This window comes from Puntigrus tetrazona, chromosome 12 (genome assembly GCF_018831695.1).
Source record: "Puntigrus tetrazona isolate hp1 chromosome 12, ASM1883169v1, whole genome shotgun sequence".
Classification (NCBI taxonomy): Eukaryota; Metazoa; Chordata; class Actinopteri; order Cypriniformes; family Cyprinidae; genus Puntigrus; species Puntigrus tetrazona.
The window spans coordinates 2,287,190-2,309,455 of NC_056710.1; the positions used below are offsets into that span (position 1 = coordinate 2,287,190).

General features: G+C 38.1%; 1 protein-coding gene across 1 annotated transcript; it reads left to right on the forward strand.

Moving 5' to 3' along the window:
• Window positions 1-21,754, forward strand: reep3b (receptor accessory protein 3b). The gene is made up of 8 exons (XM_043253926.1): window positions 1-296; window positions 8,934-9,006; window positions 13,205-13,281; window positions 13,575-13,695; window positions 13,917-14,030; window positions 17,060-17,195; window positions 19,701-19,837; window positions 20,910-21,754. The coding sequence occupies exons 1-8, from the start codon at window positions 265-267 to the stop codon at window positions 20,988-20,990; spliced, it is 771 nt and encodes a 256-aa protein (XP_043109861.1). The 5' UTR covers window positions 1-264; the 3' UTR covers window positions 20,991-21,754.
• Window positions 21,755-22,266: the final 512 nt, after the last annotated feature.

Below are 22,266 nucleotides of genomic sequence, written 5' to 3' on the forward strand. Positions count from 1 at the left end.
TGAAAGCGCACCTTTTACAGAAACGGCGTCGGTTTGGGCGAGCGCACGAAGAAGATGGGCACAATAAGAATGTCATTATTTTAACTCATATTAGCTCCGTAGTTAGGTTTATACGGGATGTTTGTGGGTAATACTGAGTAATGAGCGATCGGAGGCTCTCGGGAGACCGTTAATGTTTGTCCTCGTCTGAAGTTGAACACTGAAGTTGAAGTAAGGTTAGCTTAGCTAGCATCTCTCTCTGATCGGCTCAATCCTGAAGAAAATATGGTGTCCTGGATTATATCAAGATCTGTCGTGTGAGTTTAAACCTCATTTCTTTCCATAAACATGATTTATTTTTTTGAAGTTTGGATTAAATGAGCTGTTTAATTTGCCGATTAGCCTATTAGCGTCAATACACTGAAGACTGCACACATTGAGAAAGTAGATTTTTGACCTTATCAACCCAATATCTGTTCAGCGCTTTAATGTTTTTAAAATTACTTTTTAAAAATCCGTGTTATTTTGAAGATGATAACCAAAGGCAGCAAGCTATTGTTTTTATGTACGCTTTCCCGTTTGACATCACGATTAGATCGCCGTATAAGAGATATTTGTGTCAGCAGTGAAATTATTAATACGACGGTGTTAATGAATATTTTTGTGTTGACTCGTTATGCAAAGGTTTTGTTGGGGCTTTCGGGTAAGGTGGAGCTGTGGTTCTGACTCATCTCTCTGAACTTTTCTTCTGCCTTTATGTTAACCTACGAGAGAGAGAGACCTGAACACACAGAAATACTTTCTCCCAGGGAATCAAAAAGAATGTCTGTCTAACCTTATTTTTTTTTTCAACATTAGATATGTCACGAAGTAATTTGTACTGCATATTTTTTAATCTTCATCCGATCTTTAGTTCTTTGATAGTATGTCTATCAATACATGTAGTCAGAATCAAATTGATAGGTCCATAAAGACTCAACAATGCTGTCCAACAGGAAACAACAGTGTCTGTAGATTAGGTAACTTGTTATGCAATGTTCGATATATGTATTAATACCGTATTAAATGTATTAAATCCGTTAATTCGAAAATTCTTAAATGTTTGTAGCATTCGAACCTTAACCAAACTATAGATTTGCGATTTAGATTGAATTTTGCACAAGTATTGTATTGTATAATTTATTATTATTATTGCATATCAAAAACATTGTTGTAATTATTTTTGCTATTGTGTCGTAAGCCAAAACATAATGAATATATGCACACATTTATATTAGAATGTTGTCATAATGACATAAATGATCATTATATTTTGTAATTCTAATTATTATTGTATATCGACTGGTGTGTTGTGAATAGAAACGAAGAAAGAGTTATGATTTTTTTTATTTACGAGAAGCGATACGTTCTGTAAATTGGTTATTGAACATTGAAACAAAAATAATCGGTATCGGATTTCAATCAGTTGATCTCTACTACAAATAGAACACATTTGCCTTTAGGGTTGGAAATATTTAAATGATTGATGATGTGCCTGCTCTTGTTTGGTAGCTAGTTTGCAAACAGCAGAAAGAGTATCATTTTGGTTTATTTTGTGGGCAAGATGCATTTTGCGACGTGGTCCCTTTCAGCGTTCCAGAGTCACAGGCAAGTAGTTAGGAAGAGGCGCAGTCAGTCATAGGAACCAGCAAGTACCAATTACAGTCCACCTTGCTCATTTAGGGTTATAATTCTGCGGTTAGGATTTTACAACATATGCGATGTAGAAGTTCAAATATAGGACAATAACTGTAAGCTTACGGCAAGATGATGAGAAATCAAGACCATGCTGTCTGTTTGAAATGCTGCCTTGGGTTTATGTGCTGCGTGGACGTTTTCGTGGCTTCCCAGCTTTGTCTTCTTTCTGTTTAAGATTTAAAGCACTATGTACGTACAGAGTGATGCAGCTCGTCATCATCATGAACGCTCTTCATTCAGCATCATCATAAGAGCGGGTAAATGTTAACATTGAGGTACAGAAATCCGCAAGCTTTGTTAGCTTTATAAGCTGATCTCTGAGAACAGGTTTGTCCTCATTTTCTTTGGTCAGGATCACAGTGGTGTTTATGTGTCAACTACAGGGTTGTTTTCTCGGTAAATATAGTTGCTTTTGATGATTTAACAGGGCTCAAAGTTAAGGGTTTTTCTTTCTCCCCGCTAGCGCAGTCGGGACATTGCCCAATCACAAAAAATAGGTATTGTTTTGTCACCATTTGTTCTGATATATGGGCAATATCACCCAAGCAGCCGTGAGATGTGTCTGTATCGCAGCGTGAAGATATACGGCCATATCTCAAAGCTACAAGTGTGATATTGCATTTATGCAACGCTTTGACAGCATGGGAATGTGTAAATGCATAAAAAAAACTGTAAAAACCTTCTTTTGTGCAGAACTTCCAACAAATAATCAGTTCTCTGTTTAAGAGCTCACCCCAAGCCCCCATTACTAAGCTAGTAATGATTTTGTAGAGTATCATGATAGCATTCACTCTTCTGCTCAATCTCATATTCACAATAAAACATTAGTTTATTGTCCGCTGAGGATATATTTTTGTCGTTCTATGCTTTCATTGGTTAAGCGTGATTTCCGATGACAGCGCTGCTCACTGCATTTGTAGGCGGCATCTTCAGAGCTGAATTACTAAATAATTTCTGTGAACGGCATTTCTGTTTCTTTCAATATAAAAGCCTTTACTGCTCAATCAAAAATGGCAATCTAATGAAGGAACGATGTACTAAAATCACCGTCACAGACATCACACACAGTTTGCTAATGCTTAATGCAATTATTAAATACTGCTATTGTTTTTGTAAAATATGATTTAATGAATGACAATGTTTAATAAACATCAGCAATTGCTGTTACAGAAGTTGCTAGGCAGCGCAATCAAAAGAAGTTGCATAAAATATAATACAGTGAGATTTAGCCTCAGTCAAAAACTACATTCTGTGACACAAAATGAGTATTATTTTGAAGTTATAGTGGGTTTAGGTGTCCATCAGGACACTCATTGTGAGAAATACTACAAGCGGAGTGATACAAACTGTGAAATGGTTGTTGGAGTTCTGTTATTACTCTGATATTACACTTTTATCGGCCAGTCAGATTCAAGGACCAGAACGTTTAAATAAGTTTACGACACCAGAAATGTGATGTTTCACAATTCTCGATTCTAATTTTGATACCACATATAGATTTCAAACACCTTAAAGTAATAAAATAAAAACAAATAAACGATATCAAAGTTTTTTATTTTTCGTTTTTTGAAGGAACATTTTTTGTTTTGTTTTTTGCTCCATCAGTGGAAATAGAAAGCAATTAATTCAAAGCAGAATTCAAAATTTGGTGAAGCAGAAAAAGTTTTCTATTACAGCATGCAAACTGTGGGGCCTTTTCAAAATTTGTCGGAATATAGTTGAAAGGCCTAATGGCTGCGTACCTTGTCAGGCTTTTTTACATTTAGTCCTGAGAGCTGAACCATATGTGGTTTTGAAGGCTCTTAGCATCTGGCTCCAAGTAATAGCCGATCCATAGCATCATCAGAGCGAGCGCCGCCTTTCCATTTCTTAGCAGGAAACTCAAAGTTGACCTAAATCTGAGTGTCAAGGCCCATCTGATGGTTTTATTTTTTCAGCTGCACACCCTGAGAGCGATACCCCGGTTTACAAAAATACTTTTAAGACCACTCGGTGCAGGTTCCGTTTCCTTCAGGGGCCCGCTGGAGGAAGACCAACTCCTTGTTGTGAAAACAATGAAAGACTGATGTGCAGCACATTTATTTGTGTTTCATAGGGGCCGTGCAGGTTCTGTTGTGGGAGGAGAGGCCACAGGCAGAAAGTGAGGAGAATCAAAGCCTTTCAGCCAACTGATTGCTAAACCAACAAGTTGAGCAGACTTTATGGCTTTATTGCACACTGTTAGGGCTGGGCGGTCTGATAGTATATGCCCTGCAACGATAGAAACCTCTTAACCGGTAGAGCGGGATGTGTCCCAAACAAGTGAAGAAGGGGAAGAACCTGTTATTAAAGGGGTGTTTGTTAGGCACAACACAAAGCAGAGTTAGTTTATGGTTGCCAAGCAATAGCTTGGCATAAGTGATTATTAATTTCATGTCTGGTGGCAGGTTTGGGTAATACATGCTATTTTACATCAACTTTTGTGTTTTTATAATGTTACTTTTATATAGGTCTTTTCACATGCAACAGGTTATTAAACGGTTATTATTAAATAATAAAATGAATGATTGACCTTTTGTAAAGTTTTTAATTCCATTTATTGGGTAAAATAGGCGTTATGTCACACATGAAATAAGTCTGATGAAGCTTGATGCGTTTGAGAGACTATTCTTTTATATAGTCCCTCCTGCATATTTATTCATTCATGTTTCTGTAGTCTGTTCTAAAAAATATATTGGGCTTGTGTGTAAACTGAATGACAAATGACTCAGCAGTAACTTACATGACTGGTATCTAAAGATGTGCAGAGCTGTTGGCACGTTGGTGATAACACCAAACTACATGTTTTGCTCGGCTGAGAGTAATAGTGACCGTAGACTATATTTTATTCCGTCAAAGAACAGCTATTTCATTTATGAAGTCATATATGTAATTTCTAACAACTCCTCAGAGGTCTTTAGGCAATAATTAGAATCTAGTTAATAAATGACTGCTTAAGCATTTGTTTCGGTGGCATTTTTATTATTAGATTTTTCCTTGGTGACTTGCTTCACATGTTGTTCTGACGGTAATGACGTATAAAACCGCTGCAAGTGAACTGTGCTTTAATAAACAAAAAAAGTTTAGTTTCCAGAAATTAACATTAAACATAAAGTAGTGCAATTCTAAGTTTCACATTAGCTTTACAGATTGAACTTAAATTGAAAGCATATTTTATTAACTCCTTTATTGTTTAATTTATGAGTTTTCACTGTTATATAAGTACTTTTTATTTCTCACTTCCAAAGAGATTTGAAAAAATACATTAATAATATTGTACTTTACAATGACTCAATAAAATAATTTTGTAGATCTATTACAGTATTTGATTGAGAACAGTTACTGTATTATTATTATTTTTTTTTTTAACTGTGCAGTTGTTTTTGTCACTGATGCTGGTTCAGTTATGGTGGGGTGGTTTGGACAGAAAGCACTGAAGTTAAATTCATCATCAAAGTAAAAGATTTCTCTTGATTTCTGTCAACCACAGTGATACTCACCCACTCCACTGCTCCGATTGGCTGTTTGTGTGACATCACATGGCCTTTTCTCTTTCAGCATTGATGGAAGTATGCTATACGTTGCTTGTTTGGAACGCAGAGACTCGCCGTCTGTTTGAGGTTTCTTCATATCCCCTGTCTACAACTGAACTGTGGGAAAACCGAGTTCTCTGGTGTCTACAGTCAGCCTAGCCAACTGCAGCTCCTTGTAAATTACCGAGCACCATTGTAGGTGAATTTCCTCATTTGATGGTGATTAAAACAATCGTCCAATGAAAGAAAAATACTAGTTATTAGGTACACAGAGCCACATGAATACGAGTAACAGATCTGTAAATTACAGTGCTCGAGGGAGAGCGGCGGGGGGAAGGGTTGAGAGATGTGTGGAGCCGAACACCATTGTTACAGCCTGGTGCCTCTGCTGTTTCTATGGCAACAGGAAAATAAACTGCTGCCAAGGTGGTTCTTTGGACGAGGACCGTGCAACAGGGAGAACTTTGTGAACATGTGTACTCTGCACATCCACTGCGCACATATTATGCATTCAAAGGCTTTTGAGCGTCCTTATTATTGAACGTATTATTATTAGATAATCAAATAACTTCAGAAAAATCTGGAAATGAATACTGACAGGGGAGCTCAGGTATTTGAGATCACCTGAAGATTTGGTATGTTGTCCGCACTGCACAATGTGTGGCCCATTAAATATAAGTACTAAAAAAAATATACTATATACTTGGTTTGGTTGTTTTAGGGTTACTTGCATGTAATTATGTATAATTGTTATTATAAGAGAACATGTAACAAGGACACATTAAAATGTTAGCAAAAATTGCATTAAATGAGAATACAATTATTTGTATTAAGTACACTTAAATGCTAATATTTACATTTTTCTTTTTTTTTTAATTATCATAGTTTAGCATTTTGCTTTGAAACTGGCAGCAATATAGATTTATGCTTTCAGTTCAAAAGGAAATCTTATACAGCATTAGTCGATCTAAAATAGTGATTGCGCAGTAAAAGTTATAAACCATAATGGTATGAAAATGACCGTTCTGAACGTATTTCACCAGCACCTTTTTTTGTTGTTGGTGTTTTTTGGGTTTTTTTGGAAGTGCAACACTCGTGTGCACCCCTTAATGTTTTCCACTCATAGACATATTTTCATTATCAGATAGTATCGAACCCAGAGAATCATGCTGAGGTCTTCATGCGCGTGCACCACTAAAGAGAACATAAAAATACTTGGATTGTTTTACGTGTAATCTTGCCCTTTATTGATGGGCCTGTAAAGGACAGGATTTTACACAGACGGTCAAAAAAAATAGAAGTAAATCACAAATTCGATACTGTCATGATAGACTTTGTTGCTCGAAGCTGCACCAGAGTTTTTGAGCTGAAATCGGAGTGGGTTTAATTTCTGGGTCACACACTGTCTATAATTGGCAGCGGAAACGGTACAAACTGTCCCCAAATTTAGCTGCACTGCTGAGTCAAGAAGCCTGCCTGTCTGCAGTGACACAGTGCCTCTAAATCATCCCAACGCAGAGGTTTCAACCCCACATGGTCACCAAAAAGACTCTTTGACTCTTGACTCTTTTAGCCCTGGGGGAAATGCCATTTTCAAGGCACAACCTTAGCGTGAAAGCGAAACGCCGTGTTCAGAGAGCAGCATTATCATCTGGGAAACATCAAGCCCGGTTCCTGTCTGTGAAAGCTCGGAAAAAATTATGTGGCATGTTGAAGCGAATGCTAGCAGAAGCTTTTGTCTGTTATCACATGCTGTCGGGTCCACAGGCAGTTTAGGACCAGAATTCTGTGCGTTGCCCTGCTTACCCTAAACGTATTTGTGCGGGTCCGGGCGAGAATAGCATTCGTTTCGTGTATGGCTCCTCTGATTGTCCACTAATTGCTCGGTGGCAGTGGAAGTCTAGAACAAGGAGGTGGTTCACTATCAAGGTTGTAGTATCTTCCGCTAGTTGTCCAACAAATTTAGTCAAGCAGAACGTAATAAATGGGGCTCGCGTGAGGGCGACAGGCTGCAGATGAAGGGTTGGCGCTGGGCCCATCTGCCAGTTAATTGGCTAGTTTCAGGTCAGTAGCTCAATGGATGAAATGGAATAGCTTAATGATTTACTGAAATGAACATATCAGTGTGAGCCTAATGTCCACTTTCATCTCATGTTTACATTATATTCAATGAAATGTAATTTTCCTAACTGGATAATTTCCCAAAGTTAGGTCATTGCTGAAAGTTTCTAATAAAAGGACAGTTCGTCCAAAAATGATTTGCTCACTCTGCTTTTTAACACAAAATAAGATATTTTGAAGAATGTTAGTAACCAAGCAGCTGATGGTAACCAGTTAATTCCTTAATGGCGTTAATGGTGCTTTTCTTATTCATGGTACAGAACGGTATGGTTCACTTTTGAGGGTTCTTCCATAGGGAAGAGTACCGAGTACCTAGTACCTGCCATTTTTTTTTTGTAGTACCTCAGATGAGGTTCCAAGCAAACCGTACTGTTACCAAAATGTGATGCGTACACTGCTAAACACTGATTGGCCGGAGAAAATCGCCGCTACCTGCGTCACTGAACTTGCGCGTGACACACACACAGACCCACTACATTTAAATCGACACAGCCAGCGATGGAACAAACGCAACTGTTTTGAACGAGAGCACATTCTTTTAACAAACGAAAAATGTTTTGTGGTCTGTTAGGAAGTACAGAGGTACAGAGCAGATCGAGCGAGAGCTTGATGGGGCGACGCGGAATGAAAGCGTTTCACAGCCCTGCTTCCCAGTGTGCATACGGTTGACCCTATCTGTCCTAAATAGTATCGAAAATTACTAACATCACGTAGAATTCAGGATGGATAGTATGCATGTAGGGACGCAGACCAGGAGTCTCGGCAGCAGTGGTGACGCGACTATAACGAATAATCCCGCCCACTCTAAAGCTGTACTAAACTGCAGTGGAAGGGCAAGGCGAACCGAGCCGAGCCGTGCCGTGCCGTACCACACAGTGGAAAAGCACCATAAAAGAATTATCACACGCTGGCAGATTTTCAAGTTACAGTTACCGACACCACAAACTCATGCAGAGGCATGTGCCCTGTTGCTAAGAGGTCGACGAGAAATGAAAATGTATTCTAAAATCAGCTCAAAACATTTATGACAACCCAAAACTGTATAAAAACAAAGTCTGGAGCAAGAAAATCAGAGTCTGTACCTATTAATACAGTGCACAATTTTCAGCTTTTTGTTGATGTGACAGGAAGATGCATAATGAATTATTTTTTAAAATTAAAATGACATTTATATTGTCCTCAACATCTTGTTGTCATTTTGGTTACTTCAAGCAAAAATAGCTAGTTTAAGTTTTCTAGCGGCCCTGCTCTATGGACTGCAGTCCACATGGATTTAATCACTATTAGGGCATGTTTTACATTAGGTGTCTCCTGCATTTTTGTCCCTTCGGTGTTCTTTATTTTTCTTTCCGAACGGAAGAAAAGGAAATCGTTGTTTACCTTGTAAACACAATCAGACAGAGGAAGTGAGTGGCTTTTAATAGAGCTAGACACACAGATGGGAGTATCCAAGCCCATTAATCGTCCTGCTTTTGAAGAATATCTCGAGATTTACAGTCGTTTTCCTTTTATTTATTTATTTTTACCCTCTGTTTCTTCACACAGGCTGGTTTTTGGAAACCTGTACCCAGCGTACTACTCCTACAAAGCAGTGAAAACCAAAAACGTCAAAGAATACGTAAGTTGAAACCCCCGATATCCATTCATGTACTTTTCTTCTGACTTTAATTTTCCAAGCCAACTTGCAGTTTGATAGCTACGGGCTCAGTCTGCTCTGAAATAACCCGGGCTCTCATTTATCAACAGTGTGTACACACAGATGTGTGCATAATAAGGGCGTAAGCTTCACGCAAACCGTGTCATCTACCAACTTGTACTTGTATACAGGAATGTAAATATAAGGGCCTTTTCTATGCCCTGATTAATGAGGTGTTTAAAGTTTAGTGCTCATTAATCGAGACTTCTCTTTTAGATTACTAGCCCAGATTTTTAACTGCTAAGTCATACCACTCCTTGTAATGAGACGTGAACACCCCAGCATTTGTTTCTGTGCATGTTCGGGCATGTTGGGGAGGGAGTGTGTGTTGGCTTGTATGTCTGGATCAGGTGACATGTTCTCTCTGCACTTAGTTGTTTGAAAGGACCCACCCTGTGAGAACCCATCCTACATCCTCAGGAGAAAGATTAATGCAGGTGTTACGTTGAAATGCTAATTTAAGTCCAGCCAGTCATTTATAGTCAGAAACACCTTTAGGCAACATTGTGGTGAACCTGCAAAGCAGGATATAATGAGAACAAAATATGCAGAATGTGGTTTACACAATTGAGTATTCTGTCAAAGTTGTCTTTGTTCTTGTAAAATGATTCAAATATTGTTTTTTCTGCGTTAAAATGAAGAATGCGTGCTTTTAAATTTGTTTTGCTTGCCCTCCTGTTGTTCCATGGAGCGTAAAGATCCAAATGTTCTCCTTTTTTGTTTAGAATGACAGGAGGGTGTGTAAATGAACAAGTTTTATTTTTGGGGTAGACTATCACTTTAAACATTCCTCTTACTTGTCTGTCATGCCTTTGTCTACTTTTAGGTCTTTTTAGTGGTTGTACTGGTGGTAGAAATTGTTGTTATTTTGTATCAGTGCTGCATTGCAGTGAATTATTTGTTCTGTGAAATGCATTTCCCTCTACTTAACTTCTAGAAGTCATGCCAGGGCTACCTCTTCTAAACATGAAAAAAAATTATTCGGACTGCATTCGGCATCGGTTTCTCAGCAAAGGTGTTCTCTGTTTGTTTTATGCTAATTGTGGTCAGCATTTTTTCATAAATCTATATACATAAGCAATCGACAGTAGGAATGTTCTGAGCATTAAATGGGTCCTGATTAAAGTCTCCATCTTTGGAAAACTAGCAAAATGATATGCAAAACATTTCAGATTTAGACACCAGGAGCAGAGGGAAGATATTCTTAGAGAAGATTTCTTAAAGGAATGTCTGATGGGCATGTTGAGTATGACAGATATGTTGTTTACAAATAACATCTAGGAGTTTTATTCAAATCTGGCAGCTGTGTTTGCCCAAATATACTGTAGCGGCATTTAAAATATATATTTATTTTTCTAAAAACGTGTTAACTTATATAATGTAAATGTAAAAGTGCTAAAATGTGTTTTATAACTTTATAATAGGCTAAAAAACACCATAAACGCACTACTGGTTAATACACACATCATGATAAAAAACATGACCGTTAACAAAGTCATGCACTTTTATATTCAGAAAGAAATGCAAAAACCATGGTTTCAGTAATACACCTTCAGTAGAAGTAAACCAGGCCACTGTTCTGGAGTGTTTCAGTGCAGAAATGTGCGGCTTGGAGTTTTGTTAAAGATTAATAAGTGATTGTCTCATGTTATATATATATATATATATATATATATATATATATATATATATATATATATATATATATATATATATATATATATATATATATATGTAATATGTATATGTGTATATATATATAACATGAGACAATAATGTACATGCCATCAGGCAAACCTTATTGCCAAGCCCATTATATATTTGATCTGTAAAGAGAAGCGTTACTCAATGTAGGACACGTTTATGCAAACAGCAGTTGCGGCATCACGGACACTGGCAGCCCAACATCACGGATGTTTATATGCTTTGCTAGAATGTTGAATGTTCCTGAATGTTCAAGTGGAAAGTCAATTTCGGTAAACTTAGACTTTTAATAGCAAAACCTTGGAAAAAAGAAGAAAGCTCAATCGACCACAAAAGCTGTTTTTTTAAAAACATGTCATAACCGTTTCTGCGTTTGCCTTTCGAGCGCAGACGGGTAATTGAGAAAGCTCTTTCAAATGGTTTTGAAAATAGAACTGGACAAATAACGCTTTGTGTTGCAGGTCTTTTTATAGGGCCGGTGGACTGGAGCTGCTGGTTTACGTTGGACTTAAAATAAAGTTTAAAGGCAGCTCGACAAAGCCTGTGTTTACTAGCATAGGCTAGATGCTCTTAGAAACCGCACTGTGGTTTTTCCACTCGGAGGGAATCTGTACAATGCCTACAACTCCTGTTTGTTAGATAAACAGAGCGGGTCAGCTCGTATGTCTCACTGCTCAGTTTAAATGTTTAACAAAGAAACCTCTCCACGGCACACACACGCAGAGCCGGAAAGGAATACGTCCATTCACAATCAGGATACTTCAAAGGGTTTTTTTTTTCCATTGGAAATCCAGGCTACACAACTGCAGCGCCTTTTCCGAACAGGAAAGGCATGCTTGTCTTGGACGCCGGCCCGCTCTTGAATCGCCTTCAACCTGGTTCTTCGACGTGATGGAACAATTCTGCTTACATCTCACATACTTCTCTAATTGAAGCCAGGTAATTGCAGACTTGTTAATAAATCGGATTGTCTGGAGGATTATAGGAGAAAGGCTTCTACATCTGATTAGATTTCTTCCATCGATGCGGTCCTCGACCAAAGCGCTCCGCCGCTGGTGGATTTCCACAGCGATCCACCGCTGGTGGATTTCGATTGACGGTTTGTCACGGAGCGGCAGCTTTCCTGCGGCTGATGCAACGCATTGATCTCTCTCAGACCGCTGAAGGTTCATTGGGAGGACACCAATTAAATCTGACGCCTCCTGTCAGGCTGGTAATGCTGCCTCTGCATGGATTCATTTGACTTTGTTCAGTCAGGCTGAAAATATCACCTAATACCTCCGAGAGCTGCAGCTCAAGGCTGGGGATCACATGACTGTCTGCACGGGCGTTTGAAATTGAAATGCTAAGAAGCTGGCTGAAAGCTCGCTGTGGTTGAGAGCAGAGGAGAGGCAGAGCATACCAAACAGGTCCTGCTGCAGAGACACACACACAGAGAGCTGGGATGGAAATTAATGTCACGGCCATAATGATTTTTTGTTACACTTGACTGTGTTTCCGTCTCCTCCTAGGAAAAGAGGTGCGCTTGGATTTGTGTTAGCGAGCCACACTGTGCAGAAAGATTAGCCGTTGTCTCTACTGAATGGAAAAAAATGCATGAGTTTCATTTTAATATTCTTTAACGGTACCAGGTGTTTTATGTTTGAGTTAGTGTGGCGCATCTCCTGGCTTTGGCAGTAGGTGATCAGTGCTGCATTAAGAGTAGCACCTGGCTTGGAATACACGGTATATCTCTGCGGTGTATTGATATGATCCAGTTGGAAGGGTTTTTTATTTGTTTTAATTGCCATCCAGTTTATTCTTTCAACCAAACTAAACGGTCGATCGTCAATCTGTCCATCGTAGTGCAACAATGCCTACGTTTTCTTTGGCCTTGGTCCTGGAAGTATGCTGAAGTGTCCATAGGGATTAAGTTTTTGCTAAAGAGCTATAAGCTATGAATCAACCAACCAGCTACAAAGTAAATCGCAAAATTAAAACTTTGATTTAAAGGTGCTATATGTAAGTTTTTCGCTCTTCTAAAGCCATAAAATAACATGCTATGTTTGTAGATGTTTAGGAAACATGTATACGTTGCTGTTTGTCTGAAAAATAACGCTATAGCCAGTAATTTTACTCTGAAATGTTTTTTTTTTACTATAAACTATATATTTGACCATTGTCATTTACACAGTTTTTTTTTAGCTGTGTTAGTGTCTTGTCTCTTGTATCACTCTACAAGCCTTTTCTTTTCACGTAGTCACTGTAGCATGATGCTATGCTAACGCCACAGTACTTTAATCAGTAGAAAAATACTTTTTTTGTGTTTGAGAAGAAATGGGATAATGACCACTTCGTATCAGGGTTTATTTACTACATGAATGTGTGTATTATTCATTCCTCAGAGAAAATCAGGCTTGTTTTCTTCCTTCTTCAGGTGCGATGGATGATGTACTGGATTGTTTTCGCCCTGTTTTCAGTAGTGGAGACAGTCACAGATCTAACCATAGCCTGGTGAGTCCCAACGATTGAGTCTTCCTTCACACCAGCGACGCGCTTTTCTGATTACAAGTGATTCATGTCAGGCTAAAGAAGCGAGCCATTTCATTTAAGATCTTGTTTTTGTTTCCCTAGACCAAGGAATGCAGGGAAGCAATCAGGGTTTAATGAAACGAAGTTGCCATTTTAAATTAGAGTAGCACAAATTAATTTGTTGGAATACAGCTTTAATGAGTGTAATTATGTTAGATGATTAATCGGATGTAACGCGGGTCCTCATATCTCTCTTTCTCTCTTCTGATCTGAAGGTTTCCCCTCTATTACGAGATCAAGATTGCGTTTGTGATCTGGCTTCTGTCTCCCTACACGAGAGGAGCTAGTGTCATCTACAGAAAAGCCCTTCATCCCCTGCTGTCCTCCAAAGAAAGGGTGAATCTATGCTTCACACACCGTTTTGGAAAGCATTTGAGCAAATATTCTGCTATTTTTCACCAGAATGCAAAATTAAAGCTGTTTTAGGATCCAACTACTACAACTACTGATCTAGTTCTCGTTTATTCATTTACAATACCCTAATATCGTATTTTATTCTTTGGTTATGTACTTTGTGACCAGAAAGTACTCAATCTTGCTCTAATGTTTTTTTTAAGGAAATTGATGACTACATAGTCCAGGCGAAAGAACGAAGCTATGAGACCATGGTGAACTTTGGCAAGCAGGGTCTGACAATCGCTGCAACTGCTGCTGTGTCTGCTGCTGTCAAGGCAAGTGTGTGTGTGTGTGTGTTGAATATAGACACACAGAGCGAGAGAGAGCTGTTTAGAACAGTTTATATATAGTTCTGCCTCTGATACGTAGGTTTATACTGTGTGGGCGTTTCCAATTTCAGTAACGAAGCTAGCTTGCGTCCTTTTAAAGTCAGCAAGAAATCAAAACAGACCTCGTTTAATCTCTTTCTTTGAATGTTCTGTTTCACTCGGGTACACTACCCTTTGAAAGTTTGGATTTTGTTGTTGAAATAATTATTTTATTCAGCATTGATCGTAAGTGATAGTTGCGTTTCAAACAGTTCTATTTTAAATATTTTTTTTAACTATTCATCAAAAACCAAAAAAAATGTCCTATAATCCATAAAAATATTAAGCAGCACAACAGTTTTTAACATCAATGATAACAATAAATGAAGTAAAAATAAAATAAAAATTTTCAATTAAATAAAACAAGTTTTTTTTAATTGAAAAAATATAGTTTTTATTGTTTATTTTGTAAGCTAGTCAAAATAACCCGACTGCAGATTGAGAATAAAAATGGAACACACAATGAAAAAAATCACACAATCTCCAAACCTTTAAAGGTGGTGTGCATCATATGGAAGTAAACCAGTTGCAAATGACTTCACCTTAACCCTTTTTTTCCTGTCCCTATTTCCTGTGCAACAAAGAGCACAAGTGCACTGGCGAAAACCTGCAAAACCAGCAATAAATGACGCACTAATGAACTTCATTTCCACGCAAAGGTCGCTATTCCTTTGTGAAAACAACCCAAAGCCATTAGTATAAGTGCGGTAGTAAATGTAATCACGCTGATATCCTAATCAGAAGCAGAACACGGGGCTGCTTAACAGTTTTCATTTGGCCACTGTCCTCTCTAGGCTCTCTCTAAAAAAGATGGCGTTATTGAAAGACGTCTCTAAAGTGGAGCCAATGAGCTTGTAAAAGGCTTGTGTCAATCTTTATTCTTAAACACTGCCATGTTTATCCTATCATAGCTCTTTTTTGTTTTTACCCTCTGTCTGGCACGTTGCTTCTGTTATCTTTGTGAAATCCCTCTTTGGCGATGATCTTTTTCTTGTTACCTTGTACTGATATAGACTGCCCTATAGGAATACTGCAGCCCTGCTCTCTCCAGCGCAGGTAATGTTATAGCGTCTACAGCATGTGGAAAAGCAGCATCATTTAACAGCTCATTCTTTCCTTTTCCCATTTTTTCATTGTTTTTTTTTTACATTTTTGCAAACTTAAACATGGTGTTAAGCACTAATGGTATTATTACATGATTATAAAACATTCATGTTATGAGGCATAAAATGTCCTTATCAAAAGAATGTATATTTTATTTTACGTTCTTTGTTCATTTAAGCTCTTTTCCAAAAGCCAAGTGTGCTGCATATGTAAGCAACATTTCAAGGTATAATTCTAGCGTAGTTGTGCTGCCCTCGAAACGCGTGGTCACATTAGCACAATTTCGTCCATATATATTCCCAGAAACGAACAAGTGGAGGCGGGTGCTAAAAAAAAAACACTTTTCACGGATAGTGAAACGTTTTCCTTAACACCTACCATAGTATCTTATGTCACCAACAATTGGTAAAATTAATCAGTATTTGAATATGAAATTAACTTGTGGGTGAAAGTCTTATTTTTTTTTTTCAAATCTTTTTTTTCCCCCCAATGGCTGCTGTGATCAGATCACAAATGCACAATATTGAATAGGACAATCCAAATTTGTCAATTGTTATAAATAATTGCCTTTATGTCATCCAAACCCATAAGACATTCGTTCATCTTCAAAACACAAATGAAGATATTTCTGAAGAAACCAGAGAGTATTCTGACCCAGTAGAGATACCATATTCAAGGCCCAGATATGTATTAAAGAGATAGTTGAGCAATTCTTTTCCCAGAGTTATGATCTTTTGGAGAGTTCCCCAGAACGTAATTACATTCCAGGGTACTCTCCAAAATGGCAGAAAACTCGGGGAGAAGAATTGCTGAATAAATTGTTATTATTGTCTTTGCGTACAAAAAGTACTCTTGTAAAATTACAGGTGACCATTTCACCAAATATCTTTACTACGTTTCTGTTTGTTGACCATGGTAATGACCTTGTCTATGGAGGGTCAGAGAGCTCTCAGAATCCATCAAAAAAACCTTAATTTGTGTTCCGAAGATGAATGAAGGCCTTGTGGGTTCGAAACGACGTGAGAGTAATTAAAGACAGAATTTTCATGGTTCATTCGCAGTTTTATTAAGTCATTATTTTTAAACTACCAACATGCTTTTCATGCCAGAGGCCCGTTTTCTTTTTTTAACATATTTTATTCATTTGTGCTAGTATAAATCTATAAGAATCAACTTAGATTGATCTAATGCAAAATTGTAAAACCTTATATAGTTTTTTTTAATTATTATTATTTTTGTTACTTAATTGTTATTAATTACCATATAAATTGCCATGGAAGCTGGCATGATGTTTAAAAAAAAGCACCAACCAATTAACCATTGTATTAATAGTGTAGTTTTAGGTATGTATTATGTATTAGTTTTCACCCACAGAAATCAGCTGGAAATTTAGTCAAACAGGAATATTGAGTGCATCTCGGGATACCTTTCAGAAAAATTCTAAGGTGAAAGTACTGTGATAAACTCCGTGGGAACAAAAAATCCATAAAAGATGGCAGATAAAACAAGTAATTTGTGACTTAATAATGTACTACTTTCTCATTTGATATTTTTTCAAGAATTTTTAAAAAATCATTTCGATTTCACTGCTGACATGCAAATGCAAAACCTACGAGTCTATTTGTTCAGCTGACAACAGGGCAGCTCGCTAGGTAACAGGTCACTTGGAACAGAGCCCAAATCTTATCAGCATTCATTCATACATACATGCATGCATGTTGTAATGATGTCACGGTTGATGTCTGTGGACTCGTTATGCTCAGTTAAAGCTGTCCTGTTTGTTGTCAGCACTGACGTGTTTACCCTAACTGCGGGCTGTTTTGTCTCCACAGGGTCAAGGTGCCATCACAGAGAAGCTCAGGAGCTTCAGCATGCACGACCTTACCCAGATCCCTCAAGACGACGCGTATTCATCATACGGGTCCAACCCAGCGAGAAGAGCCATCATGGACCAGCCAGACGGAGCTGGTAATTCTTACCTCGCAGATTAATTATTAACACTCCATCCTTTGTTTCCTCTCACACTGGTGTTTCTCAGCTGTGTCCACAACAGAAGGCAGATGCCTTACTCTGTCTAACGGTCAGAAGCTACTTGGTTTCAAAAGAGCTCCCAGCGCATTATAACATCGCATCTAACGATGCCCAACCAATGAGCTTCAGAGGTCATCGTGCAAACATTTAATCAACAGAGTGCATATTTTTTTCGCCGTCAAAAAGATGAAAACAATAGACGGTTATGAAATAGCAGTTTTCCGACTGCTTCGGCGGACGCCATGTTTGCTCTTTCCACCATCTGCCACACAGGGTTGCGGTGTATTATAAGCACACGCTGTCTTCATAAACCAGATGAAACCATCGTAGTAGACAGGATGTTACGCAAACGTCGAATTCAGATGTGCTTTGATGTCGCCTGCGAAGGCAGCATTTTTGAGGTTTCAGACACAGCCTTTGTGTGGCACAGCTAGCGGGAAAGTGTCTGTAAAGATGTTTAGTAGAGCAAGTAAAGCCATAATGATATCTCAACTAAATCTCACACACGCTTCTGGAAATCGCTGCCGTGTTAACTGGTTTCGGAGCAAATAGAATAGATTCGGTATTTGTCTCAGGCACGGGAGGGTAATAAGTAATAGCGGCACGTTCCTAGCATGAAAGGTCTAGTGCTGCTTTGTGAGAAGATGAAGAAGAGGAAAAAACAGCTCAGGGAGGCTCTGAGCGGAATACCTAATGCGCTTCTATCTCAGTATGCTAATACGTCCGCCGCGTTTGAAATTCCGCTGGCATCCAGGTCATTTTCATCTCGTCTGCGATGAAGCCATCAGAAAGCCAGCTCTTCCAAAATGGCATTCCCTTTCAGAAGCTCAAAGACGAGGTGAAAGATCCCGACTGATCAAACGAGCTGCTAATTGCGGTTTGAATTTAAAAACGGGAGGTAGCCTATTAAGAGAGAGGCTCAAGAGTGTTATTTATACGCTTATGCTTTATTGTTGGGTTTTGTTTTTTCTAAAGGGGCGCAGGTTAGCTTTAATTGACAGACATGATATAAAATATGACCGTTTATGTTTTTAGTGTCTCCTGTCAATCATATTCACACAATTATTGGAGTTGTCTTCAGATGTGTTTACATTTGTTGCTCAGTTGAGCTGACAGAAGTTTGTTTTTTTTAAATACAAGTGTACTTTAGTTTTGATTAACTTGTCCTCTCTTATTAGTAGTATACCGTGTGTGTGCTTGAATGTATGTATATTAATCGCAACTGAAATTATTTTTGGTTTATAAAAATACATACATTATACACTCATATATTATTTTGTATATATATATATATATATATATATATATATATATATATATATATATATATATATATATATACACACACATATATACACACACACATATACACACACACACATATACATATACACACACACGCTTATATATGTATATATTCACACACATACACAATTACAATGCACAAACATGCATACATATATATATGTATTATATATCTATATACTGAGTGTGTGGTATATATCTCTCCTGGTTATGTGTTGGCCTTCAGAGCTGCAGAAAATAACAAAGACCTGTCTGCTAAGTCTTTATATTTGTCCTCTTTCAAAGCTCTTCCTGCTTAGCTTGCACAAGGTCTTACCAGAACTAGAATAGTTCTGGAAAATTAATTGCATACTTTTTTCTAAAATCCCAAGGAAGTTGTTATATTTCAGTAATTGAAAACAGCAGAGGGTGTGGAAACAAACAAAGGAAGGCTTTTTTAAAATCAGCTGTATTTCTGTATTTCTTCTGCCCCCTTATGGCGGAATAGAGACCTGCACAGACCTCCAGTTCTGTGCAGTGCGGTTTTGATACAGTATGCAGTCTTGTTATAGCCTGTCTTTTGGGTGACGGCGTGTGCAGTGAATCTGGCTGGATTGCCGTTAGGCGTCCTGGCACAGACTGGCTCTGCCTAGCCCCCAGCAGTACCCGGGGAGCCCAGAGGTGATGGTGCCAGGAGCGGCCTGAACCCGGCAGCTGCTCTCTCTTGCTCTCTTCTCCTACTTGTCCTTTCTCCACTGCTGAAATCACATTCCTATCCTTTACAACAAACTGGATCGGTGCTTCTCAACTGGTCTGTTGCAACCCAAAAAAACGAGTCCGTTCTAATAGGGCAGTGGATTGAAAAAAACAATGCTAAATGCAGAATAATAAATAATCATGCACAATTCGATAAATAAACTGGCTTTTTTTGTTAATAGTCATATCTCATTGACTCACCTGCTTATCATATTTCCTGCTCAGTGATCGATGTAGAACATAATTTTTGTACAGTAGACAATTTTGGTTTTGTTAGTGGGTTGCCAGTTTAAAATCTGGGCCTTAAGACAAGCTGTTTGAGAAGCACCGATCTCGATCGCGCCTGCTGTTCTGTCTGATCAACATCTTGTTTTCTTAACTCTCAACATGTTTGTTTTGTAGAGTATTATCATGGCGATGACGACGACAGGAGCGATGACGAGGGTAAAACCGTGTACTCTGAAGATGAAGCCGTGTCTCATCATGGGCTCAGAAGATCTCAGAGCGTCAAGATAACCCGCTCAAAACTGCGCAGAGATGTAAGTCCAACAAAGCCTTGAAGCACATCTCTTGATCTTATAGTTAAATAAATATTACATTACGACTGCAAATAGCTTTTTTAGCATAGGCCGTTGTTTAAGGAAACAAGCTACAAATTTAATGATGCAGGTTTTTGTTATTGTTGTACAAAAAACATATTTCCTCATTTAAACTCAGTACTGTATTATTTTTTTCTATAAATGTAAGGGACGATTATGCCTTTATAATTACTGTTGTTTAAAAAAAAAAATACAACTTATTTTTATACATTTTTAGAATTTTTTTGCAAATATTTTCTCCCTGAGGTTATCCAATATGTCGACGAGTTTGTTTGTTCACTGGAACAGATTTGGAGAAATGTAGCATTTCATCACTTGATCCTCTGCAGTGAATGGGTGCCGTCAAAATGAGAGCCCAAACAGCTGATTAAAACGTCTTCGGGATCCACATCGCTCCAGTCCATCGATTAATTGTCTCGTGAAACGAAAAGCTATTGAATGACTTTAAAATGACTTTAGGCTTTGTTTTTATTTGCCGCTTGGATTCTGACGGCACCCATTCACTGCATAAGATCATTCGGTGAGCAAGGGATGTAATCCTTTTCCTATTCTGTCGTGATGAAGAAACCTACCTGTACCTTGGATGGCCTGAGTGTTGGTAAAAAAATCAGTTTTAATATTTGAACGAACGTTTCTTTAACGTACCACCTTGACTCTTTGATCAAATCGAATCTTGTTTGTCAATTATTACATCGTTTGCCTGTTTCTTTCGCATTCTGTTGACGCGTGCATGCTGAAAGACGTTTTTAAAGTTTAGCCTCAACTCACTCGTATAGCAATATTTTACTAATATTTACAAGTAAGAATTTCGCTGTAAGATTTCAGCCATGCATTGTAGCATTAAACATTATTCAGCTGTAAAAGTGACGTCTCTGATGGAAGTTCGCTGTGCCATTTTTCTAATTTAGTTGAAGTCCTCATTTAAATCATGCTGTCTTGAGTTTATTATTGTTTATGGCTGCTCTCTGGAGTTTAATTCTGATAGCTAATGCTTGTCATTCATCGGTCACAGGCACGTTACGGATCTCTGAAGATTAAAGGGAGGAAAAGACAAGCACTCAATGCAATGACTTACTCCAGCGTGGATAACTGAGCTGACTACTGATGTGTGGGAAGATATGTCCACTTTATCAGACAACCAGTGTGTTCATGTTCTTCTCTTTCCATAAGGGCTGTGGACTTTCAACTTTTTTCATTGATAAACCAGCATATATATATATTTATTACTTCTACCAGCAAGTGTGTACATACAGGGAGTGTATGAGTTAGAGTAGTATATGAAACGTGTGGGGTTTGACTGATGGGTGGATTTGTAACGCATGGCTTTATTGGTCTGAATTTGACATTCAGATGTCTCCGTCTCCAGTATTTGTATTTAGAAATGCGTCCTCTTTGGATAATGGGTTTTATATTTCTGTTTTCATACTTTTGCTGCCTTTTTAGAAGATGTTTTAAGTAGTTTTTAACAATTGTAGGTTTAGGTAAGGATTCTGATTCTCGAAAAACTTGAAAAATGATTCGTCAGCATCGGACCAAAAGTGTCTCTTACCAGTAATAGAGAAAATACCAAAGAGAACAAAAAGAAGTGTTGCGTTGATATTGATGCGATTTTCAAACGTTAAATAACTCGGCTGTTGTTTTCTTTGTTGTTGATGGTACGTGGCTTTAAAGAAAACCCCTTTTGCACATTCTTTAAATCCTCGATTCGAACCATTTCACTTCTGGTCTTCTTGCAGAATGTTCTTTATCTGGGAGAAAGTCCACGCCGGTGTAACATCTCTGCTGTGTGATGTGTGACTGGATGTGTCATTAAAAATGAATGCAATAATATGAATAAAGCCGAAATGTTGTAATGCACTTATTTGTTATTATTTATACATATCATATAACCAAATGTTATTTATGCTGGGGATAGGCAGATTGTGTATATACAGTGTGTATATATAAATATATATATATATACACACACACACACACACACACACACACACACACACACATATATATATACATAGAGTACATAAACGTGTCCAGCATGAAACCTCTTAAAGTTTCTTTAGATGCTGGTTGACTTGTATTCTGCAGTGTAATAGTAATAAAGTAGGTGTTTGGAGACATTGAACTCCTATATCCTCAAGCACCGCTGGCATTAGTTTAGGACAGATGTTGGGCTGTTGTTGTGGAAAGAGCTGAGCTCTCACGACTATTAATGAAGCGTGCTGAGATCCAAAGCACAACCTGAGCTCTGAGCTTCGGCAGAGGAGTGAAGATGTCTGAAAGACCCATCAGACACACGTCGTTAAAGCATAATGGTGCAGCTTCATCATCTTATCTTCTAACGTTTCTTTCATCCAGGAGCACTCCTGTAC

Bases quoted from the DNA above. Each gene is read 5' to 3' on its own strand.
- reep3b (XM_043253926.1), top strand. From the start codon at position 265: ATGGTGTCCTGGATTATATCAAGATCTGTCGT. The intron at 13,282-13,574 runs GTGAGTCCCAAC...TCTGATCTGAAG, and splicing joins ACAGATCTAACCATAGCCTG to GTTTCCCCTCTATTACGAGA. The intron at 17,196-19,700 runs GTAATTCTTACC...TTTGTTTTGTAG, and splicing joins GGACCAGCCAGACGGAGCTG to AGTATTATCATGGCGATGAC.